The sequence below is a fragment of the Amphiura filiformis genome, unplaced genomic scaffold, assembly GCF_039555335.1.
Source record: "Amphiura filiformis unplaced genomic scaffold, Afil_fr2py scaffold_43, whole genome shotgun sequence".
Lineage (NCBI taxonomy): Eukaryota > Metazoa > Echinodermata > Ophiuroidea > Amphilepidida > Amphiuridae > Amphiura > Amphiura filiformis.
In genome coordinates this window covers 50467-63939 of record NW_027305507.1, presented here as the reverse complement: position 1 = coordinate 63939, position 13473 = coordinate 50467, and the positions used below count along the sequence as shown (strand labels likewise).

The window sequence follows — 13473 nt, the reverse complement described above, 5'->3', positions numbered from 1 at the left end:
TGTTAACTGGGTTTAATGCCAAAAAGGTCAAATCGGGCTTGCCGTGGACCATAAGTGCATCATGTACGTATTTATAGATATAGTCGAAGCATACCGTCCAAGAATGCGTCGAAAAAAAGATTACAACTACTACTACTAGCAATGTCCGGTTGCAATGCCAATTTTGTATTGAAAAAAAAGAAAGAAAAAGAAATGGACACGACGACCAATATAATTTAAGGATGCAAGGTGGATATTAGAACATGAGATCTAAGTGTACACCGTAATTATGATAAACATAACATGATAGTTAGTGCTCAAAACCTTAAGGTTTATTTCTCATCATACAGGTACACGGTATTCAAAGCCAACAATTGATTTCGTTTGGCGTTTAAAGCAGATGCTTCGGAATTCAATACATTTTTAATCAGTTTCAGTTAAAGAGGCGCAGTTGATGTACAATACGGATGAAAGCACCCTGTATTGTTCGACTATTAATCTAGTGGGCTTTGATAGGCCTATTGCATGCCCACACTGACGTACACTCATCCGCTGCGCGCTTAGTGCATCTACTCCGCCTCTTGTCATTCATTCTATACAGGGTGTCCCAGAAAAAATTACCAGGCAAATGAATTTGGACGTAAGTCGAGAAATAGACACCAAAATCTAAAAATCTAAAAATCAGCGTGTAGCCCATCTTATTCTGCATCTTATATGCTAAATTTACTGGAATCGGTTGACTGATCGCGAATAAATGAGCGTTTACATAACGCATGCGTAAATTCACTTCATTCCAAGTTTGAAAGAAAGATCATTCAACACAATTCGCACTAGTGGTTAACTGTCAATCGTCTTCATATTTTTTCGGTGAAATCCTTTTCGTTCTTTTTAAATAATCTTTTTTGCAAAACATTTAATTAGGTTGTGTTCAAATTTGCTCAGTACTTGTAAATATCTTTTTTCGTTAATGTTGATATAAATGTTGCATAAAGAATTATTGCATACAGAATTCCAGCTGGTTAAAAATCTTTCTCACACACGTTAATGTTTTGGAATATTTCCAAAAAATTGTAATGCGAAGTTTAAAACTTGATCATGGTGTAAGCACTTGATTATTGTAATTCGTGGATCAAATGTTCTTTGGAAAGTTAAAATATAACACAACCTAAAGAATTAAAGTTAGAAAGCTACCATTTGCAGAAATCAAAGTTTTCTCGGACAAAGCAGTGAAAGCATGAATAGCAGAACACCGTCGAATTATAAAACATATAATGTGAACTACATATAATGAGATACACAAACTTTAGGAAGCGGTGGGCGAGTATGATAAAGGTGCCTGTTGTTCAAACTTGGAATGAACTGCATTGATGCGCGCATTATGTAATCGTTAATTTCTTCGCAACCAGTCTACCGAATCAAATCAAATTTTCGTATGTGGTGCACAATAAAATAGGCTATGCGTTACATTTTAAATTGTTTGATTCTGATGTCTATTTCTCGACTTACATTCAATTTTATTCACTCGGTAATTTTTTCTGGGACACCCTGTATGTATGCGAAATTATATCGTACAATTTTTTGAAAACTTCCATTGGACTATAAAGATTGATTCAAGTATTCGTATTCCCTGAAGCAAATAATAAATTCTGGATACGTTTACTGCATCATGTGTCTGGTTTTGCTAAACTTACATGTTTCGAATGTTTTTATGATAACGTGGTTATAACGATATCCAAATGAAAACACAGTAGCTTTATATAATAACAGTGATTATTAATACGGTTTTGAGGATTTGCATATTAATGTGATTTTAAAACTGTAGAGTTTTGAACTTATTGTGTCCATGTATTTAGAATACTGGACTAATGCTACGTTAACGTTCTAAAATCGTGAATAATGATACCGTATCCGCGAAGTGCACGTACGATGTCTTCTTTGTTCAAATTAGAAATATAAACCATAAAGCACTAATTATATAAGTGAACCTTTAAAATACCCAAGTTAAACTTAGGGTTGCACGACTAATTTGACTAATATAGTCGGTCGTAGTCGCGACTATTATCGACAGTTGCGGCTTTCAAATATGACCTGGAGCAGGGATGTGAGATAGTTGATTAACTGTTGTGTCATGAAAAGATATAAATAGGGAAAGTTTACTAGTACGGCTACAAATTGCACACCTGTGTAAATTTAAAAAGCTTATTTCTAAGGAGAATTGGTGTTTCTTTTGTGGTTGTATCTTTTTCTTACCATCAGTTATTTATCTTGGGTTTTTTATTCAGATTTGGACCTACAAATAGCCTTAGTCGCGACTTTTGGTCTTGCAACCCTAAAACACCTTAAATAATTGATCATAAACGATATTGAGAAAAATAAATTAAATTAATCACATTGTCAAATGAAACATCAGTTATGCAACGTAAATAATTGTGCCTGTTGTGATTATCAAGTGCCACGATGTACGCACTCACGAGTGTCATAAATTGAACGTTACAATTCCAAAGTAAATGAAAACGTTTATTTTGAATTTTGATTTTGAAATCCATTCTGGAATTTGAAACATAAGCATTTGCAGTTTTACAAAAGATTGTTTAACAAGTTGAGCAAAGTATTCAAATAAAATTCGGTAGGCATATTTGAAATATTATGAGCATTGTTTAACACAGAAGTTTGTTCTTAATGATTATTGATAATTTATAATCAATATTATTAATTTTGGACCAAAAACTGCCGGCCTATCTTTACAAGAACCCACTCAACCACGCTATGGGGTGTTTAAAAAAAAGGTTTCCGAGCAGCAGAGTCAATCAAAATTGTTCTCATTTCCTTATTAATTAACTTTATACCCTAAAGCTTATTTTCTTTTTTAAAATCAATTTTAATATATCTTAAAAATATATAGTACATTAATGTTCATTATAAATGTGTTTTTAATTTAAATGAAATTGCCCTTAGGTTTATATCAAAGTTGATTGATAAGCATAACTAGAATAATGTTGCACCTCGTGCGTCGGGTGGGGTTGCTACTTTTCTTATTTGCTTCTGACAATGTGATTTTAATCTATTGGCGGCCTAAAACTCAAAATGTTGAAAGATATGGTTTTAATAGTATGCCTGGGAGTAGGCCTCAATGTGAGATAAAAGCAAAACAAGAATATATTGGACTACGTCCCTTTAACAATCATATGAAAATGTAAGTTCCACCTTGTCTAGTTCATCTTGCAAACAAAAGCCCTTTGCACACTGCAGTTCTTATCGTTCCAGTTGCCATTCCAGTGACTGTAAAATTCTGTGCAGTCTTCCTCACCAGCCTGGTTGGGCTCGTCATCTTGCCAGCTAGTGTAGTCAACACAGCTTCCATCTGTCCATACAAAACTACCCTCGGAGGACACATCGTTCAAACCAATCCAGCTCTACATGAAAACAAAAGATCAAAAAAAAACAATACTGATAAGACTGTTATCTCTAACATGAAGTGCCCTCCCCTCTTGAAATGGTTGATGTTTTGCTTCACATTAATACAAAAATCTCTCCAACATAATTAACCCTGGGAAAACCAATGCGAATGCGTGAATCCCAGGGTCTGCGATGACGCAATCACCCTAAGTGCTATATGCTCACGGAAGGGCAGCGTAACCCGTGTGGCTACCGGTCGGTGATCGTGTGCTTGGCATACGGTAGACTACTCCGTAGTCCACTTGCCCATTGTGCATACTCTGGATATTGTATTTTAGCTTAAAACTCTGATTTAATTAATGTGTGCACAATTGATAGATTTTCACAACTAATCTTATCAATTACCGTGCCCCCTCTGTTTGTTAGCTTCCCAAGTGATTTTTAATTCGGATAATAAACTGGCAGATTCTAAAATTAGAATTGTTCAGTATTGAAGTGCCATTATAATTATGCCATTATGATATGTTGCATTCAATAATATAATAAGATTACGTATACTTAACTTTTACTGTCACAAATATAATTATATAAACTTTTCATAACCATTTTATACTAGTATTTTGATGTAATAAATAATCAGTATAATTTCGAGTTCAACTGAATGCGATCATCATGATTAATAACATTTTATTTATCAAAAAATCGACTATGACATAGTCTAGGTATACGGGGGTCAAAGGTTCGAATTCCGGGGGTGCCAAGTGGCTTCTGTGTTCATCTTCACTCCTTTTTCATTTCTTCTTTAACTTCCGATAGACAATAATAATATATATGTTTCCTACCACCGATTAATATCCCCAATTTACGTTGCAATTGGTGCTGTGTAAATAAAGTTCCTTCTTTGTAATTACATGCACTGGGGGGAATCACCCCCACCCCCCCCCCCCCAACCCTTACAACAAATTGGGTCAACAAATCACAGTCTGACCGCCATCGTGGGTTAAACATCCCACCAAGTAACTCTCGTTTTTATTTGTCATTTTTATCTCTTTTGACACCTTGGATTTTATATTTTGTTGTTATTCGTGCTTATTTTTTGTACAAATGTAATTGTCTAAGTAATTGGTAATTAATTGTACAAAGTTCGAAAGCTTTGATACTTTTTTTGTTTTTGGTGTTTTTGTTCTTGTTGTTGTTGTTGTTGTTGTTGTTTGTTTTGGGGTTTTTTGCTACTATATTCAGTTATCTTTGATTTTTTATTAAATATTTGACAAGGTAGCAATAAAATTAATGTGAAAAATTGTGAATTAAATGTTGCTAAATATTGCCAGACCCAATAAGTTTTCAACTTCCACTTGACAAACCTGATGATAAACACCAAAGTCGTTACAAATGTGGCTTTTTCCCACGATATATTTCTAACAAGCTATAATAATAAATAATAATAAATAATAAATATTAATAAATAAGAATAATAAATAAATAATAATAATAATAATAATATATAATAATAATAAATAATGATAATAAATAATAAATAATAATAATAAATAATAATAATAAATAATAATAAATAATAAATAATAAATAATAAATAATAATAAATAATAATAAATAAAATAAATAATAATAATAATAATAATAATAATAATAATAATAATAATAATAATAATAATAATAATAATAATAATAGTGAAACAATTTATATAGCGCACTGTGAATCACAGATTCCTCGATGCGCTTTACATAATTTTTATTATTTATTATAATACTACCAATCTTAATATAATTATTTAACTATGCAAAAATTAAGCAGACCAGCTGCATATTTAGAAAGGTATAAAAGATAATAACACGAATTTTAAAATGTGTTTTTTGCCCATATCTCTTTAACCATAGCTTGGATTTCCGTCAAATTTTACATGGAAAGGTAGAAACTATTTATCATGTCAAGCATATAAAAAAAAAGTGGATTTTACATCATGTGATTTAAGGGTACGGTCACTTTTTATACGCAATATCATGTTTTTTTACAGTGCGTGCTGTGCTTTTTTAGGTTATGCGAACTACGTATTTTGCTTAAAATGACGTTGTATTTTGAAAGAGTAGTGATTTAGTCGCCTGAAATACTCGATATTGGTTGACAGGAATTGATTGAAGTGTTATATAAAGTGACTTTGGAAAAAATTAAAACTTAAATTAAGAAAATGCTAATTTTTAGAAGAAAAAAAACCTTGATTTTTTCATCGTTTGCATCAAACATTTTATGTGGTATTTGAAAAGTTATGATTTAGTTGGAAAAATAACATAGCACATCAAAACATAATTATCATTATTATTATACATAAATCCTACATCAGAATTTCATCTTCAGAAGATATCAAACATCATTTGACTATTCATTTGCATACTCTGTGATTCATGAATTTTAAACGTCGTATGGTTGTCCTGTAGTGTGTATGTCGCTGTGTGTGGATGTGTGGGTGCTCATGTGGGAAATAGTGACATTTTGCATTTTAGTTGAAAAGGATTTTGGCAACAGTTGGTCTGCAAAGTTATTTGAAAGAAAATTGTCATAAAAATAATTATAACAAATTGGAAGTTTCATGCTTATCGTCAAAGATTCAGAACAAAAGCAAAGGTTTTTAAATGACAAAGTTAAAATACCATTTCAAATGCCTCACTGTTTAAAATTACCCATCTTTCAAGAGGACCGGACAGATGATTCATGATTCAACTCAATGCAATCACTTTTGCTACACAAAGACACGAAAGTGGCCTAAGCTGTTTTAGGACTACTTTACACAATTGGATTATACAATTATATATTCGCTTGTAGACCACCGATTTTATTGAAACTAAGCTTATATAGTAGCGTAAGAAATTCAAAAATAAGTAAATTCAATACATTCAATAAGTGACATGTTTGTTTAATGTTATTTTTAAATTGTATAATTATTATGCTCTTGTAGATGATTGTGAATAAGAAATTGATATGTACTCACAATTTCCGATCCCATTAGTGACCACACGTATTCATTCTCATCGGCAGAATGAATACTGACAAGGTCCGCATTCAGACTTTTGCAGTGATCGTTTGCATCTTGCCATGTCTTCTTCTCAGAGAAAAACTTGTAGCATCCGCCGTTGGCCTCTGACCATCCATCATCTGGACAAACAAGTTCGCACGATGTGCAAACACAAGACAAGTTTGCACCAGTGGATACGATGACTAAAGCAACTACCGAGATTTTGAGGGCAAACATCTTGGCTGGAGACCAGGGCTGGAGTTGACGAACAGTATAGGTAACTTTGGAGATCTGTGACTATACGGTTAATGCGGGAGGTTTAACGCGATGGAGATGTTTGGTGAGATGTATGATTTCGTGCTAGTTTGCAACGGCTTATATTTCTATTCCAAACTGAATAATTCACTATAACAGAAAATAAACGCCCATCATGTTGTTAGGTTTTGCATAGGCGTAGTTCATCATGTTAAATGCGCACGCTCAGATTGGCTGAAATGTAGTTACATTCTGGAGGGGAGTAAGTGTTATTACCACATAAAAGGTCACCCGTGCATGATTTGCAGTATGGAGTATGGAGTATGGAGTATGGAGTATGGAGTTTGCAGATCTGCAGTATGGAGTGCCACAGGGGTCTGTGCTTGGGCCCTTGTTGTTTTCGATTTACATCCTTCCTCTTGGTGACATTATTCGTAGACATGGGATGAAACTTCACATCTACGCTGATGACACCCAAGTTTATGTGTCTGTTTGCCCCACATCTCAAGTGGTGTGAATCTTGCTGTGTCCAAACTTGAGCAGTGTGTGAATGACATAAATATATGGATGTCTGAGAATTATCTCAAGTTGAACGCTGATAAAACCGAGGTCATTATGCTTGGTTACAGATCCCAACTGGCCAAGATCCATCTTCCGAATGTTAACATCGCAGGTGTTGATATAGCTGTCAAATCTGACCCAGTGAAGAACCTTGGAGTTATGTTTGACCCGGGTTTGACAATGGCTGCTCAAGTTGCAAGTATTACTAAGTCCGCCAATTTCCAACTTGTCAATATTGGTAGGGCGAGGAAAATGTTAACCAAGGACTCCACCAAATTAGCTGTTCACACCTTAGTCACATCTAGACTCGATTACTGCAACAGTTTGTTAGCAGGTATCAACAACAATCTCCTCAAAAGACTCCAGAACATTCAACGCACTGCAGCTAGGTTGATCACCAGAAAGCGAAAATACGACCCCATCTCTGACGATCTCATCAACTTGCATTGGTTGCCTGTTAAGCAAAGAATTGACTTTAAGATCATGGTTCTAACATACAAATCTCTCCACCAACAGGCTCCTGAATATCTTTCAAGCATGCTCCAGATACAGACTGACCGCAGGCCGTTACGTTCCTCCTCTGCACCACTATTATTCGAACCCAGAACTCACCACCGAACATTTGCAGACCGTGCTTTTACATGCTACGCACCTCGTCAATGGAACCGGCTGCCGAAACATATCAGAAATGCAAACTCTCTTCTCATTTTCAAAAGACTCTTGAAATGCCATTTGTTTAATGTTGCCTATGGACTGTAATTTTATTTGGTTTAAGTGTTTATCAGCGCCTTAGTACAATTGTTTGGTTTTAGGCGCTATATAAATTTCAGTTGTATTGTATTGTATTGTTTAATATCACGATAAGTCACAGGCGTATTTTAGCTCCTTTAAACTCAAATCAGCATATTTAAAATGTAACCTTTTGCTATGAAGGGGCTTGAAACAAAGCGTACTAAAACATTTGTGTTAGAACCAAAATGTCTTGAGCTAATCGTAGACCTTTGCATTCATCTTTCAATACAAATGTCAACACACAACTGAACATCGCAGTCAGGGAAGAGGATTTTTACATTAAATACCCATGATTTTTGACTCTACTTTTGTAAATTTCCGACAATACGCGGCAAGTGTTTGTACTTATTTTGGTATCGCGCACAAAATGTGTGTAAAAAAAACTTTTAAAGAGTACAATCTGCATTTTTACTAAGATAAGGCGACGACCCCCCCTGTTCTACGGGCGGCCGGACGGACATTTCAGGTAGGGTCAGTGACGTAACTAGACATTTCCATTCGGGGGGGTGCAAAATGACCAAATTATGAGGTTAGTTAATAATTCTCAGAAGTAGGCCTACTGTTATGGCGATTTCTTTATGTTAGGTATTATTTTAACTTTCCTGATTTGGTATCACTACGCCACCTCCTATATAAGGCCTTTGTTCAGTAATTAGGTCGTAGTCCTCGCCCATGTGTTACCAACTCAACACGTATGCAATATTATGTCTGTATCAATTTTGTTCACTCGCGAGTTTTATTATTATGTGTAATAAATATTTATGCAAAGTATTTATATGATTCTTCGTGTGATTTACTCGTCTCTCGTTGATGTGTGTCATGAGTTTTTCCCGGGTAACTTGGAGTTTCGTTGTTCAGGAATCATCGGTGTATCTTTAGTCGCCATGATTTCTGGGCAGCGAAACCTCGGGTTGCGTCATAAGATATGGTGGAGAATGGTTCGATTCCCGTACCGGTAACAACTGGGCGACGGCTACCCCTGTTTTTCGCAGCAGGTATGTGTTATTTTCTTGTAAATTTTGTAATTCTTATAGGCCTATTTAGTAATGTGGGCGTACCACTATATTTTGGGATAACTACTGTAGGCCCTATAGTCTACCAACATTATAAATGTGTCTGTATTTTAGCCATATGCATTTCATTGAGTGTTATAATAGCGTGTTAAAAGCTCGTAAAATGTGTCTACTGATTTTGTAGTTTGCAATTGCGTAGAATTTAATAATCATATCACCATGTTTCCAACATCCATGTCGAACAGCCCGCGTCTTTTGTCAGTGTTCTATAGCCTATTGAATTCTTATGTAATCTGTTGAATCGTTGCCGCCGATTTGCACGCAGTAGTATAATTGTAGAAGATAAGTAATTAGCATATTAAAAGAAGTACGTATGAATTATTAGTGGACGCTATTTTGGTTTACCTTTTTCATTTGGGGGAGCAAGCTGGGGTAAGGGTTCGAATCGAGGGCGGCCTACCCCCCGCTAGTTATGCCACTGGGTCGGGTCGGTCGGTCGGGCGTTTATTTATATATTTATTTGTTATTTCTGGAGGCTAAAATTACCCTAAAATTTCACCTAAATCTGACAAATATGAAACAATTTGCACATACATTTTATTTTCAGCCAATAAATTTTGTAGAAATTACCGAACATATAACTTGATTGTTAAAGGAATAATTATGTAGGCCTTAAGTTTTAGGCCTAAAATAAATTCAGATGGGTTTATTGAGGAGACTTAGCTCAACATCTTTGAAGCAGAAATAACTATCTACACCGTTGCTTACTGTATGTGTTAATTTCCAAACAGGTGTCGAAATGAGCCAACGTTAGCAAAAATTGTATGTAATGATATTGTTTCAAAAATTACATACAATAAAATACACTTGCACAATCGGACCCTGGTCACAGAATGGCTTTGTATTTGAGATGTATTCAGAAGCTGATAATAGATGGATGACATCTGGATTGAAAGTATCATTAATTTGCTTTTAATTTTAATTTATGCAGAAACCATAACACGCTATGTCATTGAGAAAAATATATATGCTGCTTTTCAATAGAAGTAATATAATTATACACGTCGACTCAACATGTAATGTTGGACAAATAATATCTACCAAAACACGTTTCAAAACGTAAAAAGGGGCCAAGTTTAAAAAATCTTTCCTGTGTGGCTTTTCACCCTTTTTTAAACTTGGTCCCATTCAGTAAAGTGGTACCGTAATAACATGAAGAATGAGTCCTAATTTCTACATGCAACAATTAGGTTTAAGACTATTCGAAAGCGGTGCAATATGACGTAGGCTATGTATTATCAAAAACATTTGAAGGTTTATGTTTCATTATATTGCGTGTTCATAAAGAGTAGTAGAGTATTATATATACTTAGCAAATTGACTGTCTGTCAACCTGTTACATATTATAGGCCCTACATCTGTACATAAGGCGCAGGATCGCACAAGACGATGAAGAATAACAAAGTGAGTATTTGCTACTTTTGCTTAAATCAAAATACATTATAACGTCTTTACGGAAAAACTTCAATCAAGCACGAACATTAATTAATTTACTCTACAAAATGAACACTGATAACTAAGAAAACAAACAAGTAGCCTAAAGATGACTTCGTTTGGGTCTTTAGAAACTTTCATAAATGGGACCAAGTTAAAAAAAGGGTGAAAAGCCACACAGGAAAGATTTTTTAAACTTGGCCCCTTTTGACGTTTTGAAACGTAATTTGGTAGATATTAATTCTTTTTTTGAGGTAAAAAGATATTGCGCGGTAAGTGGTTCTTTGTAGCCATGCGAGGCGAAGTAGTTGGATATCCATATTTCGCGGTTAATGGTTCTTTGTAGCCCTTGGGGGCAAACTAGTTGGATATCCATATTTCGCGATGAGTGGTTTTTTGAAGCTTCGAGGGGCAAGCTCAAAAAGAAACTTATAATTTTTCACAAGGTCATATCTTGAAATCCTGTCCATCAAATTGAACCAAAATTACACACAGATTTACTTTAATACTCTACTCTTAACACATGTCAGTAACCTAGCAGTTATCCAAATGACACAACAGCAAAATGCACTGACATGGGACAGCTTCCTGGACCACATTCACAGCCCAGCCCTGTTTCATGAAAAAAGTGTATGAAAAGCAGAAAGAAGCACCGTTTTGTCATCTGTGCAAGGATCGTGTGTGCATTCTCACATATTTTTTGTCCTGGGTGCCAAATGTTGGGCTGTGAAAGTGAAGGAAGTCCAGGAAGCTGTCCCATGACAGTGCATTTTGCTGTTGTGTCAGTTGGACAACTGCTTGGTTACTGACATGTGTTTTGAGTAGAGTATTAAGGTAATACTGTGTGTAATTTTGGTTCATTTTGATTGACAGTATTTTAAGATATGACCTTGTGATTCACAAGTTGTAAAAAATTATAAGTTTCTTTTTGAGCTCAGTTTAGTTGGATATCCATATTTCGCGGTTAGCAGTTCTTTGTAGCCCTGCGGGGCAAACTTGTTGGATATCCATATTTCGCGGTTTGTGGTTCTTTGTAATAATAATAATAATAATAATAATAAGACATTTATTAAAAGCGCACTAATACACACAAAGCGGCCTCATACATAATACACATAATAATGAAAATAATACAGCATTTATAAAAATTACAATATTTATAAAAATTACAATACTTATCAATATACAAAATATGAATTTACCTTAAAATTAAACAATAAAAACTATGCATAAAAAAAAGGCATGCCAGCTGCACATACACAATATCAAGGGCATAAAAAATAGCAAAAAACACAACCATCTCCATCCAAGGATGGATACGCCTGTGCAAGAAGCATGAGAGACCCACCGATGTAGCACAAGTGCCAATCCGTGGGCCTCACATGCCCCTCAACATAATTAAATATAATGACACTTACAATAAAATTATTACACGCAAAGAAAACACTATTCTCATGAAATAAATAGCATGGCAAATAAATAAGCAAAAACACGACCATCTCCTGGAGACGCTTGTGTAAGAAGCATGAGAGACCCACCGATGTAGCACAAGTGCCAATCCGTGGGCCTCACATGCCCCTCAACATAATTAAATATAATGACACTTACAATAAAATTATTACACGCAAAGAAAACATTATTCACATGAAATAAATAGCATGGCAAATAAATAAACAAAATCACGACCATCTCCTGGAGACGCTTGTGTAAGAAGCATGAGAGACCCACCGATGTAGCACAAGTGCCAATCCGTGGGCCTCACATGCCCCTCAACATAATTAAATATAATGACACTAACAATGAAATTATTACATGCCATGAAAACATTATTCACATGAAATAAATAGCATGGCAAATAAATAAGCAAAAACACTGCGGGGCAAACTAGTTGGATATCCATATTTCGCGATGAGTGGTTTTTACAGCTTCGAGGGGCAAACTAGTTGGATATCCATATTTTGTGGTTAGCAGTTTTTGTAGCACTGCGGGGGCCTATGTTCGATATCCTCATTTCGCGGTTAGTGGTTTTTAAACGACCCGTAACCACCCCAATCAGCTGCATGGGGTAAAAGAATTATTTAAAAAAAATAATAACTGAACCCTATAGTTCAGCCAGGGACTGGAAACGACATATTGATGACTATATATAGAATATAAAAACAGGGAAAATCTGTTCCAACTGACCGGCGGGGAACCAAAGGATGGATCCAAACGGATACAACAGTGTCACACTAGCAATGGATAAAATTAAAAACAGGAAAATATGACACAACATCCATGGGGAGTAACATAAGACATATCTTAGTTAAAAACCCCTCGAAAAAAAAGTTTTTCTTTTCAGGGGAAACGTCGGGCTTTTAATTTTGTTTATATGTCTTATGTTACTCCCCCATTGGATGTTGTGTCATATTTTCCCTGTTTTTAATTTTATATATAGAATGTATTCAATAAACCTGAGCGGAACGAGAGCTGCTAAGTAACCGCTATCCGAACCATAAACACATGCATTATCAGACAACGAGTGTTCCATTTCCTCATAGCTTCTCACGTTGTACACACGTCAGTCGAATTTGGCGGTGTTGGTTTGTTAAGGTGGGCGTACACGAGGCAAGTTCCATTGCAAAGCCCATTACTTAGTGGGTGAGATTATGTGCTCACTGAGCGTGTTTATAGTGGGAGCAGATGTGCGGTACATTGCGGTACAATTTCTACCCGGTTAGAGATTATCCGGATACTTGCCCACTATAAACACTAGCAGTATATGTATGTACGGTACATCGATATCCTTCTAAACCGAAGGATATTGTGGCGAGATATTCCCACTATAAACACACCAGTATAAATTGTGTGCGGTATTACCGGAAGTAGGAGCTTCTTCATGATGCGTAGGATGCGCGCAGGACATTCGGAACGATTCTCACCCCTAAGAGTTATCAAAACAGGAGCTACATGTT

At 35.3% G+C, this 13473-nt stretch overlaps 1 protein-coding gene across 1 annotated transcript; it reads right to left on the bottom strand.

Annotated features, from left to right (window-relative positions):
* Nucleotides 1–289: 289 nt before the first annotated feature.
* LOC140144159 (alpha-N-acetylgalactosamine-specific lectin-like) lies at nt 290–6761 on the bottom strand. The gene is made up of 2 exons (XM_072165985.1): nt 6381–6761; nt 290–3392 (listed from the first exon to the last, which is right to left on the bottom strand). Exons 1-2 carry the CDS (start codon nt 6639–6641, stop codon nt 3189–3191), a joined length of 465 nt encoding a protein of 154 aa, XP_072022086.1. The 5' UTR covers nt 6642–6761; the 3' UTR covers nt 290–3188.
* Nucleotides 6762–13473: the final 6712 nt, after the last annotated feature.